This window comes from Malania oleifera, chromosome 7 (assembly GCF_029873635.1).
Source record: "Malania oleifera isolate guangnan ecotype guangnan chromosome 7, ASM2987363v1, whole genome shotgun sequence".
Classification (NCBI taxonomy): domain Eukaryota; kingdom Viridiplantae; phylum Streptophyta; class Magnoliopsida; order Santalales; family Ximeniaceae; genus Malania; species Malania oleifera.
The window spans coordinates 93,678,601-93,689,916 of record NC_080423.1 but is presented as its reverse complement, the minus strand read 5'-3'; the positions used below and the strand labels follow the sequence as shown (position 1 = coordinate 93,689,916).

At 36.3% G+C, this 11,316-nt stretch overlaps 1 protein-coding gene across 2 annotated transcripts; it reads right to left on the bottom strand.

Annotated features, from left to right (window-relative positions):
• Positions 1–2,082: 2,082 nt before the first annotated feature.
• LOC131160431 (NADH dehydrogenase [ubiquinone] 1 alpha subcomplex subunit 1) lies at positions 2,083–10,695 on the bottom strand. 2 transcript variants are annotated; one of them, XM_058116108.1, is made up of 3 exons: positions 10,407–10,695; positions 10,199–10,305; positions 2,083–2,419 (listed from the first exon to the last, which is right to left on the bottom strand). In XM_058116108.1, the coding sequence occupies exons 1-2, from the start codon at positions 10,512–10,514 to the stop codon at positions 10,210–10,212; spliced, it is 204 nt and encodes a 67-aa protein (XP_057972091.1). In that variant the 5' UTR covers positions 10,515–10,695; the 3' UTR covers positions 2,083–2,419; positions 10,199–10,209. The 2 variants fall into 2 exon arrangements, with proteins under 2 accessions (XP_057972091.1, XP_057972092.1); XM_058116109.1 differs by lacking the exon at positions 2,083–2,419 and having other exon boundaries at positions 9,939–10,305; positions 10,407–10,650.
• Positions 10,696–11,316: the final 621 nt, after the last annotated feature.

Below are 11,316 nucleotides of genomic sequence, written 5' to 3'. Positions count from 1 at the left end.
ATACAAAAAGCCTTAAAGCCCCCTCCAAAATTAGAATAAAATTAAAGTGGAGAGCTATGTGGATCCTAAGCGCCAAAAGCAAAAATGGCCTCCCATGACCTTTCTTTTCCTTTATTAAAATAAAATGGTATTTAAAAATTTACTCTACTCATCTTTGGATATTATATATATAGGTGAGAGAATGTCTTGCACGTTTTTGTTACTATTGCCAAAAATAAAAAGTTGAATTTTATACTTATCTGCCGATGCAAAACTCTTGGTAGTATTTTATTTATTTCTTTATTTTTTCCTGATAATAATAAATGTTCGCTATATCATTAATTCTATTGAAGTTTTAAAAATATTGACTTTAAAAGTTCTTTTGAAAAAAATTTGACTGGGTTTTATATTCATTTAACAGCTTCAATTTTACCAATATATTCCTTACGAAATTCAACTCTGACTAATAATTGGATTAATAATAATATTTTACCCTTTCCAAAACACAAAAATAAGTTAATTTGAAGTCTAGGAAATTAAATATTGTGGTAGGCCTTAGTGCAGCACATACGCCACAAAGCTAGTCATAACTCACAAGAAAAAGGCCAAAGAAAGAGCATTAACAAGCGATAAGGGCCAAAAGATGAGGAGTTGGTGGCATCAGTGCCCTTCGCTCACGGATGTACAGTAGATCGTCGAACCATAGAAAACTTTAGGGTCACCAACCGATGCACCGAAATCAATTTCATGTTTTTATGCGTCCTGTGCTTCAAGCTGTCACAACCCAATGTTAATTTGGTACATCAAGTACATGAGAAACGCTTCTTTCTTTCTATCGTATTCCTTCTAATTTTTCCACCAGTCTTGTGTGGCTTCTGTTCCAGGGTATATTTGACTCGACTGCACTTTTTGTGATTTCTATTTGAAAGCATAGACGAGCCTAGTCTGCCTGCAAGTTGTGAAACAATCTTTTGTTAACTCAATTCAATTAGATTATTCCATTTGATTAGAGTAATTTGACAAACCAATTTTGAGGGTTCCATAATATTCCTTTCGATCCAACCCCCTAACTTCTGCTGTTCATTTTCTTAAATTATGTGTATATTTCATGTTATCTTATACTTCGACCAAACTCAATTAAGTCGAGCTCTTATTTTAAGAATTCGTAATCAAGTCCGAGCTAAAGTTCAACCTTAAGATAGACTGTGATCAACTCGAGTTCAAACTTAAAATGTCCCCCGTGTTCAAAAAATTGAATACAGAACAATATTTGCAACATTTTCAACAACTCCTATTATGTATGATATGTGAACTGCTACACACTACTGGCTCTCATATAATCTCAAACCACCACTCCTTCCAGTTCCACGCATGACAGACCCACATCCATGTTCATCCCATGACGAAACAAGAGCAGTTTAAGACTCTGCATGACTAGGAAGGATCACTCAAAAACTTCTCACCTACTTTTGACTCAACTGGAATCTACAGTACTTTCCTAGGCTAAAGAATAATTTAATAACTGAAAAATGATGCTTTGTTCTGGATAAAATAAAATATAAAATTGTATAGAATATGATTGAATTCCTATTGAATCAAAACCACAATCTCAAACTTGATGTTCGTAAAGATAGGGGTAAGAATTGGACCTAACACTTGCGGGATCTCAATAATTCTCAAAGACTTGGGGGGCACATAGAATACCTAAGATGAGGAGGGTGAGGCAGCTTAGGCAGAAGAAATCTAGAACACCTACTCTCATCAATAATGTAAAAAGGGAATCCAAAGGGGCCGTTGGATTTCACAATCACAACGTGCCTCCTCTGTTCTGGCTGTGTCTCATCTTTTGTCAACCACCAAAACCCACTCATCAGTAGTTAACACTCCTACACAACTCACCCCTTCTCATTGTCTTTGTCCTCATTTTCTCTCCTTAATCCTTCCTCTCGTATGATCCTACCAGCTGCTTGTTTTCCTGCCCTGGTTGGCACTGCATCAAATCACTCTTAATTTTTTTCCCACATTTAATCATAGTGCTATTACCTAAAAAAATTAGGGGGGGGGGGGGGGGGGGAGTGGTGGTGATTGTCAACTCAAAATAAATGAATAGGTAAGAGGGTAGAGTGATTATTAATATTTATAAGTTCGGAGAAATGAAAGGAGTCGTTACGGACTTCAGGCACAACAGATACAAGCAATGTTATACAGGAATTTCCACCACCAGGCAGTAAGAAAGTTCAGAAAAATAACAAGGATGGGTTCATTCACAGTACAAGCTTTTAATACAGTTTTTAGAACTAATTAATAACTGGTTCAAAAGCTTATGCAAATTACACTCAAGAAAACAAAACAAGATCAGATGCACCCTTGAGCTTATCTTCAACAGCCTAAAATATTGGATGAGCACTTCATTCCTCCACAAGCCCATTTGAAAAGCATCCTGCATCCATGCTACAACATTGTTAGTAATATGAATTGTTTTGACAGTTGCAGGTAATTACAATAATTCACAGTATCAGCTGCTGCATGCATCTGCAATTGTTCTCCTTCCCCTCTCTCTTTCACTTTTTTTAATGTCACTTCTCTTTTTCTTTTTCTTTTTTGTTCTCTCATCAAAGAGTGAGGAACATACTGTAATTCGAAGAGCAAGTTGTTTTCTTATCGAAGGGAGTGAGTGGCTGCTACTCAACATAATTTGCAGAGCAAGCCTCTCTTCAAGGATAATGACAAAGTAGCTTGGAGTCTCACTCATGGCAGCTAATCAGAAAAACTGACCACACTACACCGGGCAAATTAAGACTGCAAAGTTAAATATCTACATTCCCAAGATAAAGGAGTTAATTTTTAGGTGTAACTTTGAAATTCATTCACATTCCTGATGAGTAGAGTTCGCAAGTCAATGCAGCATCAACCACGCTATAGTCTTGATTCAATGCAAGTACAAATGCCCAATTCGACCACACTTATTTGCAACATGGCAATATCAATGCATAGGAAAAAGGAAAAAGACAAAAGGGGGTGATGGAGTGGATATATTTCATTTGAGTTATAACTAGGAAATTAATTTGGATCTCTGGTGAGTAAAACCATTGTATAATCTTGACTCTAGTAGGTGCTAATGGCTAATTTCAAAATATACTTTTGCTACATCCCCACATTGTATGTTGATGAGAGTATAGGACAGATAATGAATATAGATCTAACCTTTCATTTTGTATGTACGGCCTGCAGGACCAGTGATCTCTCTCTCTCTTTCTCCATCTCTCTCTCTCTCTCTCTCTCTCACACACACACACACACACACACACACTTTTATGGTGCTGGATATAAGAGTAGCTTTAAAGCATAGCAGGAATATGCCTAGAAGATGCAAATATGAGTGCATGCTAACTAATTTTTTCCCCTTTTTATAAAACTACCTTATAATCTCTCTGAAGATCCGAGAAAAATGAAACGATATAAACATAAAATATAATAGATTGGGGGTATGGATAGAGGTCATGTGAAGGGGATTGGGGTGGGCTGTGCCTCATTTTCACTTTGCAGATGATAGAATGATACTATTTTTTCTTAGATGATCAAAGAGTCTCTTAGAATGCTCCCATAATTCTACAGTTTTTTAGAAGGTTTCCAGTTTACAAATAAATTTGGGTAAGAGTGGGATTGCTACTATTAAATTTAGTAGTGTCAGTCTCTGGAATTAGCTTTCCTTAGATTGGTGTGGCATTCTTAAGTGGCCATTGTCTTATTTAGGAGCTCCTTTCGGGGGTAACCCTAGGTCTGTTGGGTTTTGGGATCTGATAGTGGAGAGGCTGTCTAAACGTTTGGATGGGTGAGAAGGTGCTTTTCTCTAGGTATTTGATCACTCTTAACCAGGCTAGTTTCTCTGGTACCCCTCTTTATTTTTTGTCCATTTCTAAAATTCCGGTTGAGTAGCTAGGAATGTAATTCTACTTTTTGTCATTATCAATATATTTCACAAAAGAATATCTCTTCTCAAATCTCAATTTAGAGACACCTCAAGATCCTCTCCGAAATATATGAATGGCACAACACATTTTTCACCAATATATCCAAATAAGTAAACCCCTAAAGTCCCACATTTTAGAGCATGTTCCATACTACAATCCTGCTTCCATTCTACAAACTAGAATGTTCCACATTCTCTAGGTAACATTGACTGGGACAGATCTTGTTTGCATTGCACATCTATGTCCTTATCATCTTTCAAATTGCCACAATGCTCCAACATCTAATTTCTTGGTTTTCTAAGGGACTATTTCTAGGAATTTTCATTTCAAAAGAGGAATTTGATTGAGAGGAAAAAAGCTGAGTGTGCTCAACTTTTAGGGGTGGTAAATTCTTTGTCCTTCTCATTGTGACTCTCAAGTTTGGGCTTTGTTCCATGGAATCTTCTTGCACATCTTCTTTAGATCATCTTACAAGTAATTCTGTTGGTCCTCAATTTTCTTTACACTCTATGATCTGAAAAACTGAAACTCCATCCAAAATAAGCACTTTTATTTGGTCTGCGATTCTTGATAGGATCAATACTATGATTGGCTTCAGGTTATAAGACCTAGAGAGCTTCATTTCCAAATATGTACCCCTTGGCTTCCAAAGCAACTAAACAAATGCACGTTAGTTTTGCTTTTTCCTTTTTCTTGGGGAATTTGATACATGCTTTTTGGTGTGTTTGGGGAGAATTGGGTATGCCCTTCTTTGAAAGGTGTTGTCCTTTAGACAATTAAGGGGTTTGGAGGTCGTAAGGAAGCAAAAATGCTTTAAGAGGTGCCAAAGCATTTTTGCTGTTATGTGGTGCATATGATTGGAATGTAATTTAGAATTTCCAAGGGAACTGTAAAGGATTCAAATTTGGTGCGGAGTAGAGTTCTTCTTTTGGCTTCTTTATGGTGCTCTGCCTTTGGCTTGTTTCCTGGAATGCAGTGAGACTACAGGGCTTTGTTCTTTTAACTGTATCTTTTATTATTTAGTTCATTTCTTTTTTTTCTGTACTTCAGGAGGGCTGCCTGTCCTCTAATTTGTTGTAATTGCTCCTTCCTTCCAATAATATTTATTTTCTAATCCAAAAAAAATAATCTGCTAAGAGAAAACTCTAAAGAAACCATTGTAGGATGGTTGGAACACATTAATGTTCATTAAAAAAGAAAACACTTGAAAGGCCTTCCCACAGAGAAGGAATAGTGTAACGAGGTAATTTGAGCCAGATGGGATCATGATAGCTTCTTAGTTCTTACCAAGTTTGCTGCTTCACTGCCCCATGCAACCTTGCATACAGTTTCTGATCATTAAAAAAATAGGCTGCCTGCAAATTATCATATTCAATACAGTTGCCTTATTTTATGGTTATTTTTTTCCTAATAAGCTTATTTGGTGTTTTAACAAATGATCTGCATCTATCATAATGATGAAAAGACCACAAATGCCTTGGCCTTTTGTTTTGATGCCTGCTTGATTACTTCAGAGCTGGGCCTATATAACCCCTATGTTCATTGCTATTGACACAGCTACACTTGTTTTGTCCATATAGTCATAACAATTCTCCAAAGATTCAGTACAGCACATACAGCATATGCATACCCGTCTTGCCCATGGCCGCCCACTCATCCTCTCCACCGATTCTTCAAACAAAGAAATCGTCATCCTAAACAGTAAAATCAGTATTCACAATGTTGATATAAAATATCGACTAACTGGCCAATAGCAGATCTTTGCACAAGACCCAACAAAAAACAATTATCAATAAGAATAGTATGCATAAAACAAGGATTCTGATCACTAGTGTGCTAAGGTCATTTAGATTTCTCCCCTCTTTGTGTACATGTGTGCGCTCATGTTTGAATTATATATATATATATATATATATATATGTATGTATGTATGTATATATATATATACATATATACATTTTAAACAATCGGTCTGCATGCAAAGTGATGTTTCTTCTAATGTTACAAATGCTTAAGAAACATAGAAAGTTTTGTCCAGAATCCAACATTGCTAGTGTTCTTCAGAATGAGGCAGCTCCTTAAACCCAAAGAGGTATGATATAATGGGCATTTAAATCATTTGAGTTTTGGCCTAACATTCCCCAAGCATTATGTCAAATATTATGCAAATGTGTTGGCCATCCAACATAAAGTTTTCTCCATAAAGGTGGTGTTCTAAAATCAAAATGCTTTTGCTCAAGGCAGGCAAATTTTAGATGCAGCATAGTCTATGGATGCCACACTTTTGACTCAGTTGTGGAATTTCACAAGCTTGTTGCGCCTTGCAGGTTGGCTGTAAAAGCAATGTGATAATATAAAGTGTAAGTTTTTTAAGGATGAGTTTTCAAAGCAAGACAAAATGGATCCCCACATGCATTCTAGCTTTGAAATGTACTTTTACATATATGTCCAAGTTTATATTCATGTTATCTTTGTCTTTTTTGTAGTGTTCACAATTTTCAAGTCCTTATTGTCTCCATTTTGTTGCCAAATTTTAAAGCATGATTTTCTCAACAAACTTTCAAACTCAGTGAACTAGGGCTCCAAACAAACCAAGCCGCATGTGAGAGGGTTGGGAGCTCGGCTCAATAAGAGCTTGTTTCGCTCATTCATTATATAAATGATTAATTCCCAAGCCCAATTTCCAAGATCATTTACTAAATGAGCCGAGCTATAACACAGATGGTTTGGTTCGTTTTGGCTTGTGAGCAGCTGGGTTAGGCTTGGTGAGACATTAACTCATTTAGTAAGCTTAAATTGAACTTAACGGTGATGGGCTTGTTTAAATAAGTTATTAATTTATTTAAAATTTCAATTAAACCAGGGGGTGAAAGTCTTTTTTAAACAAGGATGAGGGTTATTTCCTTATTCCTAAACAATGGGGGACAATGGAGAAAGCTCTCTAGTGCAGCCATGGCGAACTGTGTGAGACTCATGCTTATGTCAAACTAGCTCAAAGTCTCTGGCAACATCGCATCCCTCATTGACAAAAGCCCAATACTACAGCAATCCAGTTCTGTCTTCTGAACACCTGTTGGACCCATCTCACAACATCATGCCACAGGATTCACCTGCCAGAACCCCTCGGCACACTTGCACACTAGCGATGCGTTTGTATCACGGACACCATACTGGCTGCACATCGGCAATGCATTCGTCCTTCAAAGCATACCAGTAGATATTCCAATTTTGAATCTCAAGACATAAAAGAGAGGTGGCGAAGATACTTTGATAAGTTGTTTAATAAAAACCAAAATGAAATATTAAACTTGGAAGTGACAAATGAGGAGAAGACTAAAAATAAGATATTTATTCGCAAAATTAGAGTCTTTGAAGTTACGATGATATTAAAAAACTGAGAAGTGGGAAATCTACTGGACCCAATAAAATACCAATTGAAGTTTGGAATGTTTAAGGGATAACAGAAATATTTGGTTAATTAATCTATTCAACACTATTATAAAAATAAAGAAAATGCTAGGAGTATGGAGCAAAAGTACGTTAGTGTCTTTATACAAAAAAAAAATATGATATTCAAAACTGTAATAATTATCGTGGAATTAAGACTATGAGTCATACAATGAAATTACAGGAAAGGGAAATTGAACGTAGAATAAGACAAGAAAGGAGGATTTCAAAAAATCTATTTGGATTTATGACTGGGAGATCAACAACAAAAGCTATTTATCTTTTAAAAAGTTGAATGGAAATTTTAGGGAAAAGAAGAGAAACTTGCATATGGTTTTTATTGACCTAGAAAAAGCATATGATGGAGTACCTAGGGAAGTTCTTTGGTGGGTCTTATAAAATAAGGGGATATGTAGTAAATATACTGAGGTCATTAAGGATATGTATCATAGAGCGGTGACTAGCATTAGGACTGTAGGAGCGTAATTTAGAGATTTTTCAATCACAACAACTGTACATCAAGGTTCTTCTTTGAGTCCTTACCTTTTTACTTTAGTGATTGATGAACTTACTAGAAATATCCAAATGAGATCCCTTGGTGTATGTTGTTTGCAAATGATATCGTGTTGATTGAAGATAGTTGGAGTGGAGTAGAATCTAAGCTAGAACTTCTGAGAGTTACCTTAGAGTCTAAAGGGTATAGGATACGTAGGAATAAGACAGAATATTGAAATGTATTTCAATAACATAAGGAGTAGCAGTGAAGACAAGATTAAACTTGATAATCAAGAGATTTATAGCACTAATAGATTTAAATATCTTGGATCTATTAAGCAAGCAGACGGGACTGTAGTACATAAAATTAAAAGAGGTTGGATAAAATGGAGTGCATCATATGTGTTGCATGATCGTAGAATATCCTCAAAAGTAAAAAGAATGTTTTATAAGACAGCTATAAGGCTAGCTATGCTTTATGATTCAAAATGTTAGGCAACTAAGAAACAACATGTACAAAAATAAAAAGTTGCTAAAATACAAATGTTGAGATGGATGAGTGGTATAATATTAAAAAATAAAGTAAGAAATGGGCATACATCTATAATTTAGGCATAGCACCAACTGAAGACAAGATAAGGGAGGGGCGACTTAAATGGTTTCAGGGTTTGAAACATAGGCCTAGAAGAGCACCTATGAGGAGTGAGTTAGTTACTGTTTCTGGCATAAAAAGTGGTAGGGATAAGTATAAAATGACTTGGAATAAGGTGATGAGGAAGAATTTAGTAGCTCTTAATCTGATAGAGGAAAATGTTCTTGATCGGGTGAATTGGTGGAAGGATTCATGCAGCTGACCCCACCTAGTAGGACTTGAGGCTTATTGTTATTGTTGTTGTAAGCATGGGGGTAGTATCAAAGATTGCAGAGTCTCCTAGATGAGAATTTGAGGAGATGAGATGCTTTCCAAAACTCCATTTTTAGTGCTAGTAACACCGAAACCAAAACTTCTTCCTTGTTTGTGTTACCTCTTAAAGTTATGGAGACATTGATTAATAGGAATAACATCCAATCTTAAGTTCCTTTGGGGAATGAATAACCTCCGGTTGACTGTATTCAACTTTACAAATCAAATTACCTCCACACTTAAGTGACCACATCACCAAAGAATCTTGAAACTGCATAAGTTCATCCAAACACCATGCTTTGAATTCACAACCTTAGCTTTCTCTCTCTCTCCCTTCTTTCCTATTCTATGATCAATTTTCCTATGAAAGATAACCATGCAGTGCCTCTATTTCTTTGATTTGCTAATGTTCATGTTTTTCAAAAGTTTTCTTCCCCATCAATCAAAGTGCATCGCTGAAGAAAAGCCAATGAAACTTCATTCAGTTCAATCTAAGCACTATATACACGGTCACTTGCATTTGTCCCACATTGGCTTCATCTAAAATTTGAGAGCCCACTCCTCCTTATATGATGCCACCTTACACTATTGAATGGCTATGTCAGTAGGCCGCGGGCTTGAGCTTCATCTATCCTAGTAGAATCAGCTTGCTCTTAAAGTCCACTTTACACTGATTTATGCCCCGATTATACTTTAATTATTAATAATTATTAGTTATAAAAGATTAATTTTTTTCCTAAATGGTTAAAAATTGAGTCGTACTAGGAAAATAGTGTGGGACGGAGAAATGAACCAAACCGGAGCTCAAACCCGAGATTGTACTTTAATTTCTTAGCCGAGCTCAAACCTAAATTTTTTAGCTCACTCTGATCCAAGCCTAAGCCAAGCCTTCAGGTTACCGAGACGAGCTTGGTCATGTTAAAGCTCCACTCAGGTCAGCTTGTTTACAGCCTAACTACAACAAATAATCAAAATTTCTAAAGTCATTAGCTTTCACTTGTATCCTTTTTTATGGGGAATTTTCATTTAGTTTTCTTCAAAAACATTTCTTCTTACTCTTGTAGTCTTGTATAACAAACTGACCAGTTCAATCCACAATTCTGCACCTAAAAGGGCACGGAGCTATAGCAAGCCACATATATATATAGGAACCTAAAGTGTTTTCTCTGTAATTCCATCACAAATTCTAAGTTCTGCCTCACGTAAATAAATGACTAAAATATCATAACACGAAACAAAAGTGGAACAAATCAAATCAAACATACTGCAGAAGCCCTAAGTGCCGAAGGAAAGCAATCAATTTACACTGCTAACAAAACTCAAGAGTTTCAATAGAGGCATTCCCAAGTAAAATGAAGTATAGAATTTGGGGAGAAAAAGGACAGGTAAGAGGAATCGGTACGCTAGATAAGACTAATTTTGAGAAGCATCAGCGGTGAGAATCTCCATGATCTTCTTGTCTCTTCTTTCCATGGCCACGTCCCACATGTCGCTTCCGATATGCTTCGGCTGCGAATATGGAAAACATATGGAAGAAATCAATTGCACGAACCAAGACGAAGGATCTGGAGAAGATGAAACTTGGAAGAGGGGAGAGAACAGGAGAGTACCCGGCCATGAGCGGCCTTGTGGATGTAATACTGAGCATTTCCCATCACGCACAGCATTCCTGCGATGATTCCCAGAGGAAGCATCGCCTCCAACCAGATCATCGTCATCTTCTCTTCTTCGATTACTGCACGCTCCCCCTGCACTCTTATTGTCTTCTTCCACTTTCGCAAAGGTCGATCTCGATCTCTTCGCTGCGCGCCTAATCGCCTGCCCGTGCTTTGCCTGTTTGCTCTTTTGGTTGGGGCTTTGTGTAAATTACAACATTGCCCATAAAATACCTGACTGTTTGGAAACATTTAAAATTAAAAGTGATTTGAATACTTATCACCTATGGTAAAAGATGTAGAAAAATAAATAGAAAATAGACATAAATTTTTATGTGATTGGGTTATGCCTATTTTACGGGCAAATAGGATATAATATCTCTCTTTCTTTCTTCTCACATCCTTTTTATTTTTCTACCCCCTTAAAGCTCTATGTGTGTATCTCAAAATGAGAGGGAGAGATGGTCATTTTATAGGTAATAAGGATAGTACAGAATTTATGATGGTAAAAATAAAGAGGCCCATAATTTATGGTAATGAAAAATGAAGGGGTGATAGTCATTAATTTTTATACTTTTCATAATACTTCTCCTTGGATGTCACCCATATGCTAACTCCTTCTGCTAAAATTTTTAAGATGTCTCATTATGATGAAACGAACCAATTTTTTGAATTTTGTAGTAGGAAAAACTTTGGTGAACAAATCTGCTAGATTATTACTTGATCGGATCTACTAAACATTTATATCATCATTCTTCTGGAATTCATGTATATAGAAAAGTTTTGGAGAGATATGCTTCATTCTATCACCCTTTATGTATCCTCCTCTTAGTTGAGCTATACATCCAACGTTGTCTTCATATAA